Source organism: Gorilla gorilla, chromosome 21 (genome assembly GCF_029281585.2).
Source record: "Gorilla gorilla gorilla isolate KB3781 chromosome 21, NHGRI_mGorGor1-v2.1_pri, whole genome shotgun sequence".
Taxonomy (NCBI): Eukaryota; Metazoa; Chordata; class Mammalia; order Primates; family Hominidae; genus Gorilla; species Gorilla gorilla.
Genome location: NC_073245.2, coordinates 57557962 through 57581157, shown reverse-complemented (window position 1 = coordinate 57581157; position 23196 = coordinate 57557962). Strand labels below are relative to the sequence as shown.

The following is a 23196-nucleotide window of genomic DNA, read 5'->3' as shown; positions in this document are numbered from 1 at the left end:
GTGGGTGGCGCGCCCGCCCGGGGCCACTTGCCGCAGCCTGCGCGCCTTCTCCAGTCCGCGGTGCCATGGCCCCCACCCGTCTGTTCGCGCTGCTGCTGCTCTTCGTAGGCGGAGTCGCCGAGTCGGTGGGTGCTTGGAGGTTCCCGGGCTGGGGGCGAAGGGGGGGCGCAGGCCGGTGTCTCCTTTGTTCGTCGGAGCGTGGGATGGGGTGGGGGGCAGATCAGGGGGTACGCCACCCCCAACCGGACACCGAGGCCCGGGAAACTTTGTTGGAAACTTTGCTCCGGGGTCACGGGCCAGCTCCGGGATGGCTTCACGCGCCGTGCGCCTCTCGCCTGTTGCTCTTCCCGCCTCCCCTGGCCTCAGCCCCGCCGCGGGCTACGGGCTCGTTAGTGACTAAGCTGGTGTCAACTCTTCAACTCCCATACCCTCGTCCCTTCCCTGGTGACCCTGGGGCAGGCTTGGAGCGCTGAATCCCCTCCTCGCTCTCGGGGCGCCCAGAGCAGACAGCTTTAGGATCCGAGATGGCCCTGGGGGTCGCGGGGCTGCGTGTACTCGGAAAGGGGAGGGTTTTAGGGTTGTGCGAGGCCCTCTTTCACACACCAGGGAGAACTGAGCCCTAACCTCAGTTCTGGCCCCAGCTCTGTCATTGACTTGTGACTTAGGGCAAAGTCCTGCCTTTCTGAATCTCTTCCCAATACTGCACCAAGGGTCTGAGGGAATGGGGCAAGAGGGGACTGCTACTGCGTTAGGGTTTCTAGAAAGTTGGGGACTCTGCTCTTTTCAAGGACAGAGGAGAGGAATGGTTTAGACTCAACACTTAGCCAGGAGCTGAGCCTCTGCTTTCTGCAAGAAGTGTGTTCATTTTTTCTCAATTGCAGATAAGAAAATTGAAGCATCCACCTTGAGTGAGGTGAAGGGGGTAGGGGGGAGAGAAGGCCTCAATCAGCCCAGGGAAACCTTTCTTTCTCACTGTCCACTGGTCTCCATCATAGCTGTCCCTGGGCCAGCAGAAGCTCTATTCATGCCCGCAGCCGGCTTAGGAGGAGGGGGTCAGTCTCATCTGGGAAGTTGGGGGGCATGGGAATTACTGGTGAAGGCAATCTGTCCCCCACAGCCTGAGCTTTGTGCCCCCTTTGTGCCCTTTAGCCCCAGTTTTCAGAGCGAGTGAGTCCTTGCAGTTTAACCATTAATGTTAATTTCTTTGAAAGCCTTGGGGCTCCTATTCCTCTGAATTCACTTAGGGGAAGGTTGATTCTGCCTGCAGGCTCTTCTTGAGGAATGAATGAGACCCTAGGCAATACTTCCAGCACAATTCCAGGCATGCCATGATGATTGCAAACATGTAGCGCCTTTGTGGGGGGGCCAGACATTGCTCTAATAACTTTCTAATGGGTATATCAAGGAGCTTAATTCCAACAACAATCTTACTGTGTACTGTTCTTAAACTGGTCCTGAGGCTAGAGAGGTTAAGTAACTTGCCCAGGGTCACACAGTTAATACACAATAAATGGGTGAGTCAGATTGAAATTTAGGCAGCCAGGCTTTTAAGTTTCTGCTTTAGCTTAACTTCTACTCTTTGAGCTACTCCAAGTGTCCCATCGTTGGTAACTAAAGACGGGTTTAGAATAGGTTGAGATTTTAGGCTGGAAGGCAAAGGAATTCTGAGGTGGAAGGAAACAAGGCCAGAGTGAGGTGATGACTTAACCTAAACCAAAGGCTACCTTGCCTAAAATGTTAGTGGCTGAGGACCCAAGCCTTCTGCCTCTAGCACAGTGCTCTAAACTAGGCCCTGAAGGATGTGTGGGGTCAAGCAACTGGGGATGCATCCGAAGGGATACCACCTAGGCAGTACAGGGAAAAAGAGGAAAGGACCCAGGAGGTTGCTGAGGTCACCGTGTGCCCAGTCACATGCCAGTTTCCTCCCAGGGGCTGCTGAGCCTTCAGGTGCTTCAGGGTGCTGAGCAGTCAGCTGTGTCCTGGGGGCATTCCGAAGGATGTGGTTTGGGGGAAGGGGACTGTGTCAGTCCTGCCTGGGTGACCCATCAGCTGCAGGAGACATCAGCCCTGGGCAGCTGCTTCCTGAGATAGGTGTCAAGTCTCATCCTGACCTCAGCTCTCCCCTTCCTGGCTAATGTCACAGACCTCCTGCCTGTAACTGGGGCACAGGGCTTCCCCTTTGGCCTATCCCCTCCCTCTTTTCTAGGTTGTGGTTGGAAAAATCAGACATAGTCACAGTTGGCTCGGACTGAAGAGATGATCCAGCATGTCCTTTTCTTTTTACAGGTAAAGAAAAGTGAGGCCCAGGGAGAAGGACTTTGCTAATAGCAGTTAGGAGTGATAGAGTACTTTTTATATGACAGATCTGGTGCATTTTGTCCTCACAAAAAGACCTATCACATGGGGATTCTATTATGCCCACTTTCCAAATGTGAGAGGTAAAATGGTACTACTTTGGGTTAGTAGAGGGCATCCAGGACCCCAGGATCTCTGACTAGTAGCCCTCCCATTGTGGGTTGTGTTCCCCCCACTGTTCCACCATTCCCCTTACCACCCCCATATTTTGGAAGGGAACCCAGGCTCAGTACCCAGCTGTCCTCTCCTCTGTTTGGCTGGGCTTGCTATACTAAACCAGTTCTTCCTGTCCAGCTGGGAGCATTCCCTGATCTGCCTTCCTGCCACTCCCTCTCAGGCCAATTAAAGGCAGCCTTGTTTTGGGAGTCCCCTCCACCCAAAGGTGTTCCTACCCAGGGGCACAGCCTACTGAGTTGGCCCCAGGCCCAGGCAGTCGTGGGGAAGTGTCCCCCACCTATCAAGTGTACTTTAGCCTAAGGACATTTCTGGTCTTCTACAGCGTCCTCTTCTTGATTACATGGGAGTGGGGGTGGGGGCGGAAGCCTAGGGGCTTCTAGGACCCTTGAGTGAACAGTGAGAGCTCTTGGGACTTCTCGAGCCCAGGGAGTTATCAAACACCCAGGAAAATATTTGGGCCATGATTTGGAGGGTTCCGTGAGGTTGGGGGGAGGCCTCTTTCCCCGCTGGGCTGACATCCCCTACCTTAACATGAAAGGGTTGAACAGGGTAGCCTCCAGAGTCCTTTCCATCTCTCAATTTGATTAATAACTTAAGTACCTGCTATTCAAAAGAGGTCTCTCTCTTGAAGGAATTAACTTGAGGGAATTAACGTACTCTACCAAATTCTGAATCCCTCCCTCTCTCCCCCCACACACCGAGGGCAGGAACTCTGCTCTATTTGTTTTTGTGAAATACCTGTCCCCTAGTTTGTACTCAGGAAATGCTTGTATGAATGAATAAATTCGTGCATGTAACTTTATTCTAAATGGTTCATTAATGTTATTTATTGCTAGTATGAATATCTCCCAGTACTGCGAGGTACCATTTTCTCTATTTTTACAGGAAATTGATGCTCGGAACAATGCAGTGGCTTGCTAAGGTCAGAACCAGGTCCTTCTGATAGGGCAAGGTGTCTGGTTTGAGTGTCCTCAGAATATTCCAGATGAGGAAATTTGCTGGGTTTGAAGGTAGATACCTTAGGTCCTACTTCTGCGTTGCTGGGTGACCTTGAGCAAACATGCCCTGTCTCTGGGTCTCAGTGTCCCCAACTCTAAAATAAGGAGGCTGGACCATTGCCTTCTAAGGGTCCTTCTTGCCCGGAGAGCCCATTGATGAGGGGAGGGGCCCTTTGCTGGCCTCCTTGGTGAAGAGTCTAAACAAATCCCAGTCTCAGAAGAGAAGTTGGGGTGGGGTGGGAGGACATTCAGCTCCTGCCATCCCCAGCTCCTAGAAACAGAGGGCTTTTCCAAGGACTTGGAGTGCTGAGCCTGCCTGAATGAGGAGCTGGGGAAGCCAGGCTGGGCTCCCAGCCCCAGTTCCCTGTTGGGAGAAGTTGGCTCCTAGCTGTCCTCCAACCTCCCGGACTGGACAGGCAAGTGTGATTTCCAAATGAATGCTTAAAATTGGGGTAAGGGACTGGACCGAGCGCTGTGAGTCACTGCATGCTAGTGTAGCCTGCCTGAGTCACCCATTTCCTTTCAAACTCTTGGCTAATAGGACAGCTCTGTGGTGGGGGTGTTGGAATGAGCTCAGAGTTTTACCTCGTCCTTTGGGAGTCATTGTTTCAGTGTCCGGGGCCTTGAGGGGACACACAGGACATGTTTGTACTAGGTTCCGCACTTTCACAGCCCCTTGCCTGCATGTAGACTTTGACATTGTACATTGTGCAGCCAGTCCTCAAAATTGGGCTTTCGACCTCTGCAGAGCAGGTAGTACTTTTTCCCTCTTTAAGGCAAAACTGAGGCTGCAACTGGCCTGCATTTTTTCATAGAACAAAAGCTGGTACTGTTCAGGTTTGGTGTGACCCCAGGATTTTCTGATGTTTGTGAGGACCCCTCTTTGCTTCCTGGGGCTGGCCAGAGAGCATTGAAACATTGGCTTGGTGTTACACAGACCTAACTCCAGACGTGCAAAGTCCACCTCTTACTGGCTACATGAATTCAGTCATGCTACTCCACCTCTGAGCCCCAGCCTCCTGGTCTGTTAAGAATATCATGATACCGGTGTGGTGAAGCTTAAAGGAGATGACAGGGCTGTAAATAAAGGCACCTAGTACCATGCCTGGTGGGGAGGAGGTGTTACTTAGTGACAGTTCCCTTCCTTGCCCAGGCCACCTTCATGCCAGGGGGTCCTATCTCTGAAGATTCTGAGCCCAGGTCTCCTGGAAAGCTTTCTCCAACCCCCTTATCCCCCTTATCTACCCCCACAGCTGGGAGGTGGGAAGGGAGAAATCTAGGGTGGGGCTTTTGGAGTCCAAATCTCCTATTTGTTTATCTTAGAAGTGGGCTGTTTGCTAATTATCGAATGGGTTTATGTTTAAACAAGAACCAGTTCTGGGCAGCCCCACCTCTCCTGCTGGGATTTGCTGGAGCCTCGTGCTGAACAGTTTGCAGCCTGGAGGGAGAGGGGCAGGGGGTTTGCCAAGGGTACCGGACCACTCTGGACACTGTCCAGGACCTGGGGTCACCCTCCTGTGCTGGAGGGGCAGAGTTTCTACCCTTAAGGAGGCTGAGTGATTGCAAATAGCACTTTGAGGGGTGGGGTGTTGGTGGACGGAAAAGGTACAGTGTTCTGAAAAGCCAGTTTCTCGTATGTTTTCACTGCATGGTGCCCTAGAGAGGGAGGAGAGAGAACACATATGTCAACAGTTGGGGTCTCATTTAACCTTAGAAGAATAAGCCTGACTTCTTGGGCTGGTTTGTCATTAACTAACACAGTGCTGACCTTGGGCACATTCTTGCACCTCACTGGGGCCTCTCTGGTCCCATCTGCTGAAGGCTGGGTGACTGAAAAAGAGGGTACAGAAAACTCCAGCCCCTGTCCTAGCTCTGCTGCTCACCCAGGGACACACACTGTTAATACGTCACTTTGTTGATGTGAACCCCAGTGTCCTCTATAAAACACCTGTGGCACTCAAAGGTCATCATCGCTGTTTGGCAAACTTGTAAAGTTCTGGCTTTATTAGCACCTAGACAAGGTTCTTAACCCGGCCAGAGTTTGGCTTTGGGGAGGTGGTGTCTGTGCATATGTTGAAAACGTAAACTAAGAGTTACAGTTATTGGGGTTTAGACCTTTTTACCCTTTTCAGGGGGCTGCAGTACTCCCCAAAAGGTCACTCTGATCTCAGCAGTTCTTTCTGGCTTTGACCTTTCTACAGCCATCCTTCCTCCCTCCCCCACTTCCCAGCCTTGTTCTTGCCTCCTGCTTCCCCCAACCCCCACCTTCAGCCCAGACCTTCCTATTCAGCGGCCCCCACCCCTTCAGGCTGCATCTCACCCCTCCCCCGTCCTCCAGGCCCGGGAGCTCGGCTGCTCCAGTTTTCTCTGGCACAGTAGAAGAGGCTGCTGGTCAGGTGACACCTGGGGTAATGGAAAGGGGAGGCAGGGAGAGGCTGGTATGTGTGGAAACAGTGACTTGGTGAAGCCCAGCAGTCAGTGGCCAGGCCTGCGGGGACTGGCGGTGTCACTCTAGCCTCTGGGCGTGGGGGCAGATGTGGCACATGGCTGGCCCGGCTACCCAGAGTGGGGATACTCCTTGCCTTGGAGAAGCCCTGCCGGAGCCGTCTGTGGGACAGACTGACCTGGTCTGGAGGATGGCTTCCTTGGGGGGCGGTGAGGGAGGCTGGGAAGAGGCAGGAAGCCAGCACCCAGGGCTGATCTAATCAGCCGAGATAAGGCTGCAGCGTGGGCTCTCTACTCTGCTCTGAGAACACAGGAGGTTTGTTTACATCCCGAGAGCCTCCCTAGCCCTCGGATCCAGCAGGGATTTCGGATCTGCTGCCTAGATTACAAGCTCCAGCTTCAATGCACCTCTGTCTCTGAGGCCCTGAGGGAGCCAGCCCCCTCCTGGCTGTCTCCACCGGTAATCGGAGCAATGCCCAGCTTGGTTACTGGGCTGGGACAGAGGGAGGCTTGTCTCTTTGAGACCTGTCTTTTACAGATTGGAAAACTGAGGCTCAGAGAAGGGAATTGTCCACGATCATCCAGGGAGTTAGTAACAAGGGTGCTGGGTCAGCTCCTGGCAGGGAGACATCCAGAGGCTCCTGAACCCTTCCCCCATTTCTAGCTGGCACCCTAGGATCCTGGAGTTCTTGCTGTGGGAATGGGCTGCCCTGGGGCTTCGTGAAAAGCTGGTTGCTGGCAGTGCCAGGCCTGGCTCTCTCCTGAGTGATTGTGTTCAGAGTAACCCGACCTTGAAGGCGACATTTGAACCCTCACTCTACCCCCACCCCCAGACCTGGTTTAACCATTCAGGCACCAGAGCACCAGACCATGGATTGGTGTGTAGTTTCTTTTTACCTTCTAGATTTTCATTTATTTATTTTGTCCCTGGGGACCCAGGTCCCCAAGTAGAATTTCAGGTGTTTCTGGTCACTGTCATTTGCACCTTCGGGGAAAATAAAAATGGTCTTTACCTCTGTCTGCTTAGGACAGGTGGTCAAAGCTGTGTGACCTTGGGCAGGTCTCTGACTATCTCTGCATCTTTTTTTCACAGTCTGAAGGGACCTGATTGGTTGTTGAAAAGTCTCTGGGCTCAGAAGCAAAATGATAACCCATTATAGGTTATATTCCTTTACAGTTTGCAAAGCACCATCTCCCTGTCCCCAGGCTAGCTTCCTTCCAGCAACAGAACTGCCTCTGCAAGTTTTCCCAGGCCTCTGATCCTTTGAGCACTAATCCCACTGGCCAGGAGGAAGGCAGGTGGGGGTTAATCACAGCCACTATTCATTGATCACGTGCTGGGTCCCTTGCACACACAAATGCATTCCTCTTAATCCTCATCACCCTGCAAGGTGCTACCAGCCCTAGTCACAAAAGAAGAAACTGAGGATTTCAGAGATGAAATAAACTCCCAAGCTCATATAGTTAGGAAGTGGCAGAACTCACACTTGTGAATCTGCCTTGATGCACAACCACTCTGGGTGGTAGAGTCACAGTTGTGGGCCCCAGGTTTTAGCCATTCTGGGGAATGTCTGGCCCTTAAGAAGTGGGTGGGGTGGGGAAGAACAGTTACGAGTGGTGTACGCTGCTGGGGGTCTCCTGCCAGAAATCATTCTGGTGGGTCCAGGTGTTGGAGCCCCAGGTACTCACCATCCCCTCTCCCCACTAAATTTGGCTTGCCCGGTTATTACCCTTCTGGTCTTGCCTCCTGAGAGAAGGGTCAAGTGTGTCCCCGACCCTACCTCCCCTGGGGAGGAGCCAGGTCGGGGGAGGCTCTCATGAGTTCAGTTATCCAAGCCCTGACCCTGAACTCCTCTCTGGTGCCCCAGCCAAGTTTCTGTTCCTTTGTTTAAGTGATATCACTTTCACCTTTGTTTACTCCTAGGCAGGGACAGGGTTCCCCTGGAGCCCTGGCCCAGCCAGTGTGTTGTGGACTGGCGGGTTAGGCTGGAGAGAAGTGAAGAGTGGGTGGCAGTGAGAAGCCTAGTTGTGGTTGGGATGTGTTCTTGAGGAAGATCTGGATTTGAATCCCAGCTCTAGCTTTCTAGTTGCATGACGTTGGATAAGTGACTCAGCTGAACCTCAGTCTTCTCATCTGCAAAATGGGTAGAGCACCTTGCAAGGCTGTTTTGCCATTTAAATGAACTTGTATAAACAAAGTACCCAGCATGGTGCTTGGCATGTAGTGGATACTCCTTTTAGTCACTCATGCTTTTCCTGGGGTGATAGAAGCCATAGGATTTGGGGATAGGGTTGGGATAGGACCTTTTTGTAGCTTCATGCCTATAGCCAAAAGACTAGATGGGGAGTATAACTGTAATGACAGCTGCTGCCTGTGGATTTGCTGAGACCCTTAGGGGCAGCCAACACCCTGGAAGGGGAGAGAAGATAATTCCAGTCTGGGAGCCAGGAGACCTAGGTTCTAAGTCCATCTCTGCTGCCAGCTGCTTGGATGACCTTGGCAAAGTCCCTTGTCTTGTCTGTTTGCTAGGTTATAAAATCAGATACCTCCTGTTGGCAGGTGTTAGTTTCTGTAGAACAAAAGAGCACTTCCCCTCCCTTCTTTCTCCCCAACAGTCTGGGGAAGAATGTAGGATCTCTAAACCCCCAGGCACTAATCTCAGATCCCCACCAGGCACAGGGCCAGCAGAGTCTGTGGGACCTAGGCCCATTGCCCTATTTTTTATTTTTTGGAGACAGGGTCTTCCTCTGTCACCCAGGCTGGAGTGCAGTGGCACGATCGTAGCTCACTGCAGCCTCGACCTCCTGGGCTCAAGTGATCCTCCCACTTCAGCCTCCCGAGTAGCTGGGACCACAGGCGTGCACAACCACATTTGGCTAATTTTTGTAGAGATGGGGTTTCACCATGTTGCCCAGGCTGATCTCAAACTCTTGGGCTCAAGTGAGCCTCCCACCTTGGCCTCCCAAAATGTTGGGATTAAGCCACTGTGCCTAGCCACCACTGTCTTATTTAGTTGGTAATTTCTGTTGTGTGTTCATGAAAGGGACAAAGATACAAGGAGACTTGAGAGCCCAGAGAGGGTGCCTGTGCATGTATACACACGAACACACATGCCTGGGCAAAGGTGGGGTGAGCTGAGGAGAACAGACCACATTCTTAGCCAGGAGCAGGGCGGGGTCCATCTCTGGTCAGGGCTGGGCCTGGCTGCTGGGTGGCCTGGTTCTTCAAAGTCACCCCAGACTCAATGGGCTTTATCTGAAAAGAGGGCGGAGGAGAGGAGGATCGTTGGTGCCTTCCCAACCTTTACACAAAAAAGAGTGATTGCCCACAATCCCACAGGGCTTGGTCCCGTCTTGCTGGCCTAGTCCTAAATGGCTGTTATCCACTTTGGAGTTGCCTTCCCTCTTGTCAGAGGTCATGGGTGGAGAAGGGACCAAAACAGGGCAGAGAGGGGGCTTCCAGAGCTCAAGGAGAGATTTAATTCCCTGTGTCCTCCTATCACCACTGGGAGCTGGAAGAAGTTTCTTCCCAGCCCCTTGACTTGCTGTAGGAGGGAAATCCTGGGCTCATCTAAATGCAGCCTTTAAAGACTCCATCTTTTCAGAGCTTTGAAATAGGATCGAATCCAGGCCGTGCCACGGAGCCCCAGGGTGACTTTAGACTAGACTAGTTTCTTTTTTGGAAACTGAGTATAAAAATGAAGGGTTAAGGATGAACAGGTGCCCGCAAAGAGGGCTGAACTGGGAATAAATCTTGGTTTCAGCCTTGGTTTTGCTGCTGACTTGGCTGCAAGATCTTCACGCCCCACTTTCGCTCATAGCCTTCATTTCTCTAATGTAAAACGGAGGTAATTCCTAACAGCCAGTGGGCATGCTAATCCCATGGGTTGTTTTGAAATACCTCTTAGCACTTTCACATACTGAAAGAGAGGCTGGATGCATAAACAACCTTCCATGGCTCCTGGGGGCAGTGAGGGGTGGGAAAAGGTCTCTCAGCCTGAGACAAGTCTCCTGATGGAACTACAGCCCCTGTTGAGGACTTTGACCTGGTCAACAGTTGGCCAAAGTGTACCATTCTTTCTTTCTCCTGGCTGGATTTGACCCCCCTACTTAACAGGGCTCCCTTGGAGCCTGGGGCAGGCTGGTGACCCCGTGTACATATGTGTTCATGCATGTGTTTATGTGTTTGTGGTTAAATGTCCAGGTGAGTGAAGCCTGGGTTCTGGCCCAGTGTGGCTACTTCCTGCTTGTGTGGCCTTAGACAAGTGACTTTACTTTTCTGAGCCCTTGTTTCCATCTCTGCAAAAAGGGACTATTAAAAGGACCTAGACAGGCTGTGTGCTTGGTTAAGGCCTGTCACTTGGGTTCTTGGGGGATTTGCCACAGGAGATGGAGGTAGGAGCACAGGGACCCTGCCCTTAGGTATAGGCACTTGGGCAGCCATGAGGAGCCTTCCTCCTGCTCTGCCAAACCAAAGCCACAGGCACGGGCTATGTGCGGGGGCTTGAATTCCAGCACCAGCAGCCCAGCAGCTCCTGATTCCCCAGTCATGAAGTCATCTCTGAGCAGCACTTAACCTCTCTGGCTTTCCACCCCCACGGGTGCCAAGCGTTCAGCATTCTCCCCACTCCCCGGGAGAGAGTGATTCCTGGCCACTGCCTTCCTTGTGGCCTGACCCCGCTCCCTTCCGGGAATCCAGCATTCTCCCTCTGTGGGGGTGGAAGAGGGGGCATGAGGGTCAGGTTCCACCTGCCTCTCCCCAGAAGCCCAGTGGGGAGAGTACAGGAGTGGCTCTGAAGCAGCTTTCCTGGGCCTCTCCTGCAATGATAATAACCTTATCTTAGGGACAGATGTTCCTTCTCAGACACCCTCCTTTGTCAATGGCAGTCTCAGCTGAGTGAAGGACTGCCTGGGGTGTCCAAAACAGAGACCTGACCTCTTTCTATCCTGAGTTATGTAGTGAACGCTCTGTGTGACCTTGGGCAAGTCCCTGCCCTGTTCCGGGCTCAGATTCAAGTTGTGTGAAACGGGAGGACAGGAGCTCCTTGGGTCCTGGCATTCTGTGATTCTAAGCAGACCCCCAGCTCCTGCAGTTACGGCGTCTGGAGAAGATGGGAATGTCTTTCAGCGGGAGGGGCATGGTGTATTGAACTTAATGAAAAACCCCAACTCTCCTGGCAAATACTAGGCACTTTAATGTTTGAATTAATTAGTAGAATAATGAACTTTGCTCAGAGCTGCTGTTCTCTGGGCAAACAGAAGCCTGAGCCCAGAAGCTGGAGGAAGGGTGATGGGCATCCAAATGTTTCCTGTGCTCTTGAGGGTACATTGTTCCCACTCCGTGGAGCTACAGGATGGGAGCAGGGTAGCTGATGTACTGTAGGGCTGCCCGGGACCTTTGACACTTTCTTTTGGCGAGCGGTTTGGTGGGAGTGGACCTGAGACTCTGTCCTGATCAGCTGTGTCTCCACAGGGTAGTGGCTGAGTGATGATTATGGGTACTGGAGTGGATGTCTGTGAGGGTAGGGATTGTGCCTCTCGGTGTCTGCATGGTGCTGGCAGCAGAGTAGATCTGTGGGAGATGTTTGGAAGGCAAGACTGAATCCAGGAGTGCACTCCTGAGTCATCAGGTCTGGGCAGCGCCCTGACCTGAGGCTGTCTTAGGGTGTGCGTGAGGCAGCCCTGTCTGTCCCGGCCCAGACTGACTCAGCTGGGAAAAGTATCCTGGACTGGGCAAGACCAGAACCAGCAGCCCACTCCCTGTCCTGTGTGAATCAGCTGCCACTGCATCACAGAGCCCTGGAGTGTAGCATCCCAGGGCCCTGTGCATGGAGACTCCTGGCTCTGAAGTCAGGCAACCCTGCGTATGCAATCCTCGCTCTTCCATCTGCCAGCTGTGTCACCAAAAGAAAATGACTCCCTCGGCTGTAAAAATAAGTGAATAACATGCCTCCAGAGTTATTAAAACAGGGCCCGGCACATAACAAGTGCTCGGTAAAGGATATCTAGCCATATTAATAATTTGATTATTACCTCATTTACTGTTTTTATTTTTTTTGAGACAGGGGTCCCACTCTGTAGCTCAGGCTAGAGTGCAACGGCGTGATCCTGGCTTATTGCAACCTCCGCCTCCCGGGTTCAAGCAGTTCTCCTGTCTCAGCCTCCCGAGTAGCTGGGACTACAGGCGTAAGCCACCACGCCCAGCTGATTTTTGTAGTTTTAGTAGAGATGGGGTTTCACCATGTTGGCCAGGCTGGTCTTGAACTCCTGACCTCAGGTGATCTGCCTGCCTCCGCCTCCCAAAGTGTTGGGATTACAGGTGTGAGCCACTGTGCCCAGCCTCATGTACTATTTTTATTTGCCCAGAATGGGAAAGAGACTTGCCTAAGGACACGCGGTGAGTTAGAGGTAGAGTGGGATCCAGGACGCAGGTCTCCAGGCCCTGGCCTGGCCTCTTTCTAGTTTCTGAATGCCCACTTCACTAGCTTTTGGGCATCAGCCATCATGGAGCACTGGGGATGTTGGCTGATGTGTCTCCTTTCTTTATCTTAGATCCGAGAGACTGAGGTCATCGACCCCCAGGACCTCCTAGAAGGCCGATACTTCTCCGGAGCCCTACCAGACGATGAGGATGTAGTGGGGCCCGGGCAGGAATCTGATGACTTTGAGCTGTCTGGCTCTGGAGATCTGGGTACGGAAGGTGTGGTGGGCAGGCGTAGGCACAAAGCTGGAGGGAGTGGTGGCTTCACCAGCCAGGAGGGTGACCATGCCTTGAGACTTGGATTTTTGTGGGACTTTTCCTAGAGTGCCCTTCTTCCTTCTCAAAAAAAGGGGAAACAAAAGTAATGGATTAACCTATTCCATCCCTGAGAGCCCCTGGGGACAAGCTGTTTGCTGCTTTGAAGTCATTGGTAGCTCTGGGTTTTCTGAGCTCCAGCCTGAACCTGTCCTCATAGGCTCTTCTCTTTTCTGCAGGGCACGGTGGGGGTGGGGTGAGGGTAGGATGGGTGGCAGGACAGGGTGGGAGTGGGGAAGGAGGACCCATAGAGTGTTTTCCTTTTTTTGAAAGGAAAAGTTCCAGCCTGGGCCACATGGTGAGAACTTGTCTCTACAAAAACACAAAAATTAGCTGGATGTGGTGGCATGCACCTGTAGGAGTCCCAGCTACTTGGGAGGCTGAGGTGGGACGATCCCTTGAGCCTAGGAGGTTGGGGCTGCAGTGAGCCAAGATCATGCTACTGCACTCCAGCCTGGGTGACAGAGTGAGACCCTGTCTCAAAACAAAAAAGGAAAAGTAGCAGCTTAGAAGTGGGGATGGGGTGGGAGGGGGCATGAGTGGGCAGAGATGTAGTTGGGAAACCAAGAACAAGTCCCTGCTTCAGTGGGGGTGGGGGCGGGTGAAGGGCCCAAGGCCTCTAGGCCAGACAGCTAATAAGTGTCCCTCCTATGTGCAGAGAGGTGTTAATGATTGCAAGTTTTAGCTTTGCAAGTTTTAGCTTTGGAGTCACATGGTCCTGAGTTCAAGCCTCCATCCTGTGTGAACTGAGCTTCAGTTTTCTAATCTGTAAAACGGGAATAATAAAGATAGTACATCAGTGTTGTGGGGACTGAACTGACTTAAAGCTTTTGGCACCTACCAAGCACTCAGTACGTGTGTGTTTGGTTTAAAAAAAAAATAAATTTTATGGCCGGGCACGGTGGCTCATGCCTGTAATCCCAGCACTTTGGGAGGCCAAGGCAGGCAGATCACGAGGTCAGGAGTTTGAGACCAGCCTGGCCAACATGGTGAAACCCCGTCTCTACTAAAAATACAAAAATTAGCCAGGTGTGGTGTCGAGTGCCTGTAATCCCAGCTACTTGGGAGGCTGAGGCAGGAGAATTGCTTGAACCCGGGAGGCAGAGGTTGCAGTGAGCTGAGATCGCGCCATTGCACTCCAGCCTGGTGACAGAGCAAGACTCTGTCTTGAAAAAAAATAAAAATAAAAAAATAAATTTCATTATGTGCATACAACATGATATTATGGGATACATATAGATAGTAAAAATGTTACTACAGTGGAGTTAATTAATATATCCATCATCTCACATAGTCGCCCAGGAAATGTTTTAATATTGCAGTTAAGAGTTTTCTTTCTCAAAAGTTAATTCCCTGGGGATCTTGTTAAAATGTAGATTTTGGCCGGGCGCGGTGGCTTACACCTGTAATTGAAGCACTTTGGGAGGCCAAGGCAGGCGGATCACAAGGTCAAGAGATCGAGACCATCCTGGCCAACCAACATGGTGAAACCCCATCTCTACTAAAAATACAAAAATCAGCTGGGTGTCATGGCGCACCCCTGTAGTCCCAGCTACTCATGGGGCTGAGGCAGGAGAATCGCTTGAACCCAGGAGGCAGAGGTTGCAGTGAGCCGAGATGGCACCACGGTACTCCAGCCCAGGCGACAGAGAGAGACTCTGTCTCAAAAAAAAAAAGTAGATTTTGATTCAGTCAGCCCTGAAATTCTACATTTCTTCTTCTTTTTTTTTAACCAATGAATTATTTTTACTCTTTTTAAATAAGTGAAATATTAGCTTTAATGTTTTCTGATCATGACAATATTTTTAGATAAGAACATTTTAAACATTCAACAGTAAGAGACTATTGAAAATAAATGAAATTCATTGAATAGAAGTAATTAAAATAATAATGTAACTCTTTAAGCATTGTAATGGAAAGATGTTAATGATATATTGTTACGAGCCCATTATTGGGAAAAATGTATTTAGGAATACGTATGGAGGGAATTTATTTATTTTTTTTTTTGAGACGGAGTCTTGTTCTGTCGCCCAGGCTGGAGTGCAGTGGCACCATCTTGGCCCACTGCAACCTCTGCCAACCGGGTTCAAGTGATTCTCCTGCCTCAGCCTCCCAAGTAGCTGGGATTACAGGCGCGTGCCATCACCCGTGGATAATTTTTGTATTTTCAGCAGAGACGGGGTTTCACTATGTTGGCCAGGCTGGTCTCGATCTCCTGACCTCAAGTGATCTGCCCGCCTTGGCCTCCCAAAATGCTGGGATTACAGGCGTGAGCCACCGCGCCTGGCCTTGAAATTCTACATTTCTAACCAGCTCTCAGGTGTTGCTATTGGTTTTTGGATCCACACTTTGCAGAGCAAGGGTTTAGAGCTGATGAAGCCTCTGCCCAGCTGCCAGCTCACACATTCCTGTGAAAGAGCCAGGGGGTGGGTCTGAGGAGCCCCATTTTACAGATGAGATGACTGAAGTAGGGGTGGGGAAGCTCGCTTGCTGGACATTGAGCATTTGGAAGCTGGTTGTAAGGTGGAGCTCCCACCAGTCCTGGCTGAAGGGGTCATTTTCCTGGGGTAATGGACCTCACTCACACAGCTATTCTGACCTTACAGATGACTTGGAAGACTCCATGATCGGCCCTGAAGTTATCCATCCCTTGGTAAGTAGCTACATGCTTCTGCCTCTTCCACTTTGCTCCTCTATAGCAGACCTATTGGGAGAGGTAGAAAATACAGCCCCCATAGGCAGAATAAGTGAGGGGTCTTACCCCACTATGCGGGAAGGCTTTTTAAAAATCTGGCCCTGGGCTGGGCATGGTGGCTCAGGCCTGTAATCCCAGCACTTTGGGAGGCTTGAGGTCAGGAGTTCAAGACCAGCCTGGGCAACATGATGAAACCTGTCTCTACATAAAATACAAAAATTAGCCAGGTGTGGTGGCATGTGCCTGTAGTCCCAGCTACTTGAGAGGCTGAGGTGGGAGAATGGCTTAAGTCCAGGAGGCAGAGGTTGCAGTGAGCCAAGATTGTGCCAGTGCACTCCAGCCTGGGTGACAGAGCCAGACTGTGTTAAAACAAACAAACAAACAAACAAATCTGGCCCCAGCCTCATTTTGTAGGTTGCTGGTAGGCCATCCTCCCTGCAGGGATAGTCACCGTCAACACCAACTCCTTTTCTCTACATTTATAGCTATTTCCTAGCATTGATAGAAAAGTATATATATAGGCCGGGCGCAGTGGCTAATGCCTGTAATCCCAGCACTTTGGGAGGCTAAGACGGGCAGATCACCTGAGGTCAGGAGTTCGAGACCAGCCTGGCCAACATGGTGAAACCCTATCTCTACTAAAAATACAAAAAATTAGCCTGGCATGGTGGCGTGCGCCTGTAGTCCCAGCTACTTGATTGGGAGGCTGAGGTAGGAGGATCGCTTGAACCTGAGAGGCAGAGATTGCAGTGGGCAGAGATTGCACCATTGCACCCCAGCCTGGGCGACAGAGACTCCCTCTCAAAAAAAAAAAAAAAAAAAAAAAAGTATATATATAATTCTATGAACTGCGTTTTTCACTTAGACTGGTCATGAGTATTTCCCTGCATAATTTAATGCTCTTGTCATTTTTATAGGCTGCGTAATAGTTTACCTGATTCCCTTTATTGACGGAAAAATGGCTTATAATTTGTTAACATTTTAAAATTATAACACTGCAGCAAACATCTTTTTTATTTTTGCAAAGCGATAACAAGCTTATTAAGAAAGTAAAGGAATAAAAGAATGGCTACTCCATAGGTAGAGCAGTGGCATTGGCTGCTGGTTGCCCATTTTTATGGTTATTTCTTGATTATATGTTAAGCAATTCATGAGTTTTCCAACAAAGGGGTGGGCAATTCCCAGAACTAGGGGGTCCTCCCCTTTTTAGACCATATAGAGTAACTTCCTGACTTTGCCAGGGCATTTGTAAATTGCCATGGCACTGATGGGAGTGTCTCTTAGAATGCTAATGTAGTATAATTAGCATATAATGAGCAGGGAGACCAACAGTTTCATTGCCATCCTGTTTTTGGTGGTTTTTGTCAAGCTTCTTTATTGCAACCTGTTTTATCAGCAAGGTCTTTATGACCTGTATCTTGTGCAGACCTCCTATCTCATTCTGTTACGTAGGATGCTTAACTTACTGGGAATGCGGCCCAGCAGGTCTCAGCCTTATTTTACCCAGCCCCTATTCAAGATGTAGGCACTCTGGTTCAAACACCTGACATTTTCCCCCTCCCTTTTGTAAGAAAACCCTTAATCCTAAGGGTTGCAGAGGGACAAAGACCCATCTTCTATAACTTCTTCATGCTGAATAGGGTGATGATATTCCTGCTTAACTATTAGGGCCTCTTGTATCCATGGTAGAGAGGGGTTCAGTCAGAAAGGGCCAGTATGGTGAGGGCCATTCATAACTCTTAGTTCTGACAAAAGGTGATATCCAAAGTCCTCCAATCAGTGCTGCAGTCCATTTCCTTTGATTCGGGGGTCTCCTCCGTCTCATCCCTTCTGTGGTTCTCCAGAAAGATGTTACCAGAAAGGGGTCCCGATCCAGACCCCAAGGGAGAGGGTTCTTGGATCTTGCACAAGGTAGAATTCAGGGTGAGTCCACAGAGTAAAGTGAAAGCAAGTTTATTAAGACAGTAAAGGAATAAAAGAATGGCTACTTCATAGGCAGAGGGGCTGCAGCAAGCATCTTTTACACGTAGTCTCTGAAGAGCTCCTTACAATAGAGTTTCCAGGGCAAAACTGCCACCTTAAAGGGCAAGCGATGTCTAAGGTTTTGCCAAATTGCTTCCAGAGTGGTTGCTCTAGAATAACCAGTGGCCAGCAGTGCAGGAGAGCACCTGCTTCCCTGTTCCCTTGGGTGCATTCATTTTTCATTTGGGACAGATATACTAAAAAAGTTGGGGATAAGGATTTTGGCAGCATAATTGTGGAGACAGTGTTGCCAATTCCTGCTCCAGGACCATATGGTTCAGCTGAATATGGCAGAACCAGATTCTCTGCCTGGCTGAATGTCCCTGTCCCCTGCCCTGAGTCTCTTCCAAAATACGCTGAGTGTCTCTTCTCCTTTCCGCCCATCCAGGTGCCTCTAGATAACCACATCCCTGAGAGGGCAGGGTCTGGGAGCCAAGTCCCCACCGAACCCAAGAAACTAGAGGAGAATGAGGTTATCCCCAAAAGAATCTCACCCGTTGAAGAGAGTGAGGATGTGTCCAACAAGGTGTCAATGTCCAGCACTGTGCAGGGCAGCAACATCTTTGAGAGAACGGAGGTCCTGGCAGGTAAGTCCCCATGCTGCTTATAAGATGCCTTGAAGGTGGAATGGGGCTCAGCGGGGGAGAGCACCTGCAGGCAGGGATGCCTCCAGCCATGAGGCTCCTTGGTGCCCCTTCCTTTTGCCCATTCAGGTTGCCCTAGAACATTGAAAGACTACACCTTCCTTATGGGGTGGCTCTGACTGTGCAGCCTGGTGGAGGGAGAGGAAAAAGCACCTATCAAAGGCTTCTGGAAAATAGGCATTGAGTCATTCTTTTGCCTTAAGTCCTTCTCATTTATTTTGCAAAGGACTTTCACTGTATAAGTTTGGCATCTGGGAGTTAATCATTAAAAGTTAATTTCCCTTGTAAGTCTGGAGGCTCCTTCGAATTGGGTTAGCTTCCCCTCCCCCTACTCTATCACTTGGCAGCCTTGTGACCTTGGCTGAGAAGCTTTCGAACTTGATGAGCCTCAGTTTCCTTATCTGTAAAATGGGTACAGTGATACCTTCTGGGGTTGATATAATGAGTCCATGAAAAATAAAATATGAAATAACTTTGCACACTATAAAGGGCTATTCCGATTTGGCCTCAGTTGAGAGTTCTTTACTGGAATGTGCATGGTGAGGAATGCTTTGTCCCAGGTGTTGACAAAAGGGATGGAGGGAACTCCCCAAGGTCATGGCCGAGGGCCAGCCTGGATGAACCGGCCTGGCAAGTGGGCACCCTGGGCCCATGCTGGGTAACTCCTGTCTCCTGGGAATCAACAGGGCCAGCAGCTCCAAGGAGGCTTGAGCTATAGGGACAGAGCCTGGCTTCATCCAGGACAGATGGAAGGTCTCACCTGCCTCTTGTAAAGAGGGTTCCTGGGAGCACAGCCCCTGGTGACTGGGCCCACCTCAGCCGTGACCCTGGCTTCCTGGTATCTGAGCCAAAGTTCTTTTTACTTTTCTTTCAGAAGTAAAAAGATTTGCATAAGACTTTGGATTTGCATAAGGTTTTGCTCTAATTAACTAAAGGTGCTATTGCTTCTAAAGAAAAATTTGAAAACCACTGATTAATCCAAGCACCTGCTTCTTATACATGGGGAGACTGAGGCCCAGGCTTTGGGCCACATAGTAAGAAAAGAACTGAAGCCAGGTTATCTCTTTAATCTTCCATTTGAGAATTATACAAGCCTAAGAGCCTCATGTGAAAAGTTATATTGTTAGCTGGTGTGGTGGAATCCCCCATTCCAGAAGCTTTAATCAGCACCCAGGAGCCTTATTAAATGCTTGCTGTATGCTGTATGATTCCTGTGCCCCTCAATGAGTCCGTACAACACAAAACTCAGTCTAAAGAACTTATCCGAAGTCACAAAGCTGGAAGTGGCAGACCTGGCATTTGGACTGAGGACCACAGTCAGCTTCTGAGCCTGTGCTTGAAACTTGACCCCGTGGGGCATCCCAGCACAGACCCAGGGCCTCGTGGAGGAACTGGGGTCATCAGAGGGAAAGGTGATAGAGACAAGAATGGGGTTGATGCCTGATATTCCATGTGCTTTCTCTGGCACCTCCTGGGGGTACTTTTTTGTTGCTTTTTCATAGGATTTTACCCAAGAAAGAACCTTGCTTGACTCCTCTGTGCCACTGTGTCCCCATTGTGTATGTACATAGATTTGTAGTGTGTGCAGGGATGGAAAATTAATCTTCTTAGCCCGAGTAAGACCGAATTAGGGGACTCAATCTGCCACAGAAGGGATTCTATGAAGCATCCCTGCCCCTAGCAAACAGGAATGAGTCATTCAGGCCACCTGGCAGAGTGGACAGGCCAGACCCACTCACTGTTAGAAGCCCAGCTCTGCCCAACACTAGGCAGGTTCTCCTCTCGGAGCCTGAAAGTGTCATTTATTAAGCACCTCCTGTTGTGCACACCTGATTCAGGGGGTTCAGGACACAGATATAAACCTTAAACCCTTACAGTTAATGAATCTTGAGAATATGCTATGCACTAGGCATTGTTCTAAGCACTTTGAGTGGATTAATTTATTTAATCCTTAGGACAAATGTATGAGAAAGGTATGGCTATTCCCATTTTGCAGTAGGGAGATGAAGGAAACTTGCCCCAAATCACACAGCCAGGAAGTAGGAGAGGTAGGAGTGGAAACCAGGCCTTAGCTACTGAGTTCTGTATGTAATTGTAATATAAGAGTTTGGAATTAGTATGTTCTGCATGTGTGCACTTTGAATGTACATACCTGTCTGTGAAGTGTAGGCTGTGTAGGTAAATATGCACACAGGGAGAGCTAGAGAGTGCCCTGTGCTAAGGACTGCAGGATAAATATGTCTACAGGGATGTCCATAGCCTACTCTTTTCTCCTGTTCCTGGTTCAGTTAGTGCTAGACTGTTGCAGGGGAGTCTGCTTGGTGTTTGGAAAGAGCTTAGGCTTTAGATTCAGGCAGATGTGGGTTAAAGTAGTGGCCTTGGCCGAGTGCGGTGGCTCATGCCTGTAATCCCAGCACTTTGGGAGTCCGAGGTGGGCAAGGTCAGGAGTTCAAGACCAGCCTGGCCAACATAGTGAAACCCCATCTCTACTAAAAATACAAAAATTAGCCGGGCATGGTGGCACGTGCCTGTAGTCCCAGCTACTCAGGAGGCTGAGGCAGGAGAATTGCTTGAACCCGGGAGGTGGAGGTTGCAGTGAGCCGAGATCACGCCACTGCACTCCAGCTTGGGCAACAGAGTGAGACTTCGTCTCAAAAAAAAAAGGAGTGGCTTTACCACTAGCCCTGTGGTCTTCAGTGACTTAAAATGCCAATGACCCACTTCTTATAACTGGGGTCATGAGGTCAACTTAAATAAGGCATCAGCTTGCCTGGCACAGGCAGTGGTGATGGTGAGGATGTCTGGTTGTAAGAGAACTGACAGTGGGGGAAAGAGGGGTTCATCCTTAGGTCCTGATGAGGAGCTCTCACCCCCGCCTCTTCTCTCTCCTCCTCTCCAGCTCTGATTGTGGGTGGCATCGTGGGCATCCTCTTTGCCGTCTTCCTGATCCTACTGCTCATGTACCGTATGAAGAAGAAGGATGAAGGCAGCTATGACCTGGGCAAGAAACCCATCTACAAGAAAGCCCCCACCAATGAGTTCTACGCATGAAGCTTGCTTGTGGGCACTGGCTTGGACTTTAGCAGGGAGGGAAGCCAGGGGATTTTGAAGGGTGGACATTAGGGTAGGGTGAGATCAACCTAATACTGACTTGTCGGTATCTCCAGCTCTGATTACCTTTGAAGTGTTCAGAAGAGACATTATCTTCTACTGTTCTGCCAGGTTCTTCTTGAGCTTTGGGCCTCAGTTGCCCTGGCAGAAAAATGGATTCAACTTGGCCTTTCTGAAGGCAAGCCTGGGATTGGATCACTTCTTAAACTTCCAGTTAAGAATCTAGGTCCGCCCTCAAGCCCATACTGACTATGCCTCATCCAGAGCTCCTCTGAAGCCAGGGGGCTAACGGATGTTGTGTGGAGTCCTGGCTGGAGGTCCTCCCCCAGTGGCCTTCCTCCCTTCCTTTCACAGCCGGTCTCTCTGCCAGGAAATGGGGGAAGGAACTAGAACCACCTGCACCTTGTGATGTTTCTGTAAATGGGTACTTGTGATCACACTACGGGAGTCTCTGTGGTATATACCTGGGGCCAGTCTAGGCTCTTTCAAGTGACTTTTGGAAATCAACCTTTTTTATTTGGGGGGGGAGGATGGGGAAAAGAGCTGAGAGTTTATGCTGAAATGGATTTATAGAATATTTGTAAATCTATTTTTAGTGTTTGTTCGTTTTTTTAACTGTTCATTCCTTTGTGCAGAGTGTATATCTCTGCCTGGGCAAGAGTGTGGAGGTGCCGAGGTGTCTTCATTCTCTCGCACATTTCCACAGCACCTGCTAAGTTTGTATTTAATGGTTTTTGTTTTTGTTTTTGTTTGTTTCTTGAAAATGAGAGAAGAGCCGGAGAGATGATTTTTATTAATTTTTTTTTTTTTTTTTTTTTTTTTTACTATTTATAGCTTTAGATAGGGCCTCCCTTCCCCTCTTCTTTCTTTGTTCTCTTTCATTAAACCCCTTCCCCAGTTTTTTTTTATACTTTAAACCCCGATCCTCATGGCTTTGGCCCTTTCTGAAGCTGCTTCCTCTTATAAAATAGCTTTTGCCGAAACATAGTTTTTTTTTTTAGCAGATCCCAAAATACAATGAAGGGGATGGTGGGATATTTGTGTCTGTGTTCTTATAATATATTATTATTCTTCCTTGGTTCTAGAAAAATAGATAAATATATTTTTTTCAGGAAATAGTGTGGTGTTTCCAGTTTGATGTTGCTGGGTGGTTGAGTGAGTGAATTTTCATGTGGCTGGGTGGGTTTTTGCCTTTTTCTCTTGCCCTGTTCCTGGTGCCTTCTGATGGGGCTGGAATAGTTGAGGTGGATGGTTCTACCCTTTCTGCCTTCTGTTTGGGACCCAGCTGGTGTTCTTTGGTTTGCTTTCTTCAGGCTCTAGGGCTGTGCTATCCAATACAGTAACCACATGCGGCTGTTTCAAGTTAAGCCAATTAAAATCACATAAGATTAAAAATTCCTTCCTCAGTTGCACTAACCACGTTTCTAGAGGCGTCACTGTATGTGGTTCATGGCTACTGTACTGACAGCAGAGAGCATGTCCATCTGTTGGACAGCACTATTCTAGAGAACTAAACTGGCTTAACGAGTCACAGCCTCAGCTGTGCTGGGACGACCCTTGTCTCCCTGGGTAGGAGGAGGGGGAATGGGGGAGGGCTGATGAGGCCCCAGCTGGGGCCTGTTGTCTGGGACCCTCCCTCTCCTGAGAGGGGAGGCCTGGTGGCTTAGCCTGGGCAGGTCGTGTCTCCACCTGACCCCAGTGACTGCAGTGAGGGGAACCACCCTCCCTTGCTGCACCAGTGGCCATTAGCTCCCGTCACCACTGCAACCCAGGGTCCCAGCTGGCTGGGTCCTCTTCTGCCCCCAGTGCCCTTCCCCTTGGGCTGTGTTGGAGTGAGCACCTCCTCTGTAGGCACCTCTCACACTGTTGTCTGTTACTGATTTTTTTTGATAAAAAGATAATAAAACCTGGTACTTTCTAAACTGCTTACCTCTGTCATTTTAGTTCATAACA

General features: G+C 49.9%; 1 protein-coding gene across 1 annotated transcript; it reads left to right on the top strand.

The window, feature by feature from the left end:
• SDC4 (syndecan 4) lies at nt 1–23165 on the top strand. Its single transcript, XM_004062230.5, has 5 exons — nt 1–125; nt 12528–12666; nt 15378–15424; nt 17877–18075; nt 21032–23165. The coding sequence occupies exons 1-5, from the start codon at nt 66–68 to the stop codon at nt 21181–21183; spliced, it is 597 nt and encodes a 198-aa protein (XP_004062278.1). The 5' UTR covers nt 1–65; the 3' UTR covers nt 21184–23165.
• Nucleotides 23166–23196: the final 31 nt, after the last annotated feature.

What these genes read in the sequence shown, in the direction of transcription:
- SDC4 (XM_004062230.5), top strand. Translation starts at nt 66, where the DNA reads ATGGCCCCCACCCGTCTGTTCGCGCTGCTGCTGCTCTTCGTAGGCGGA. An exon ending in TAGGCGGAGTCGCCGAGTCG is followed by an intron (nt 126 to 12,527) that starts GTGGGTGCTTGG and finishes TCTTTATCTTAG; the next exon opens with ATCCGAGAGACTGAGGTCAT. An exon ending in CTGAAGTTATCCATCCCTTG is followed by an intron (nt 15,425 to 17,876) that starts GTAAGTAGCTAC and finishes CCGCCCATCCAG; the next exon opens with GTGCCTCTAGATAACCACAT.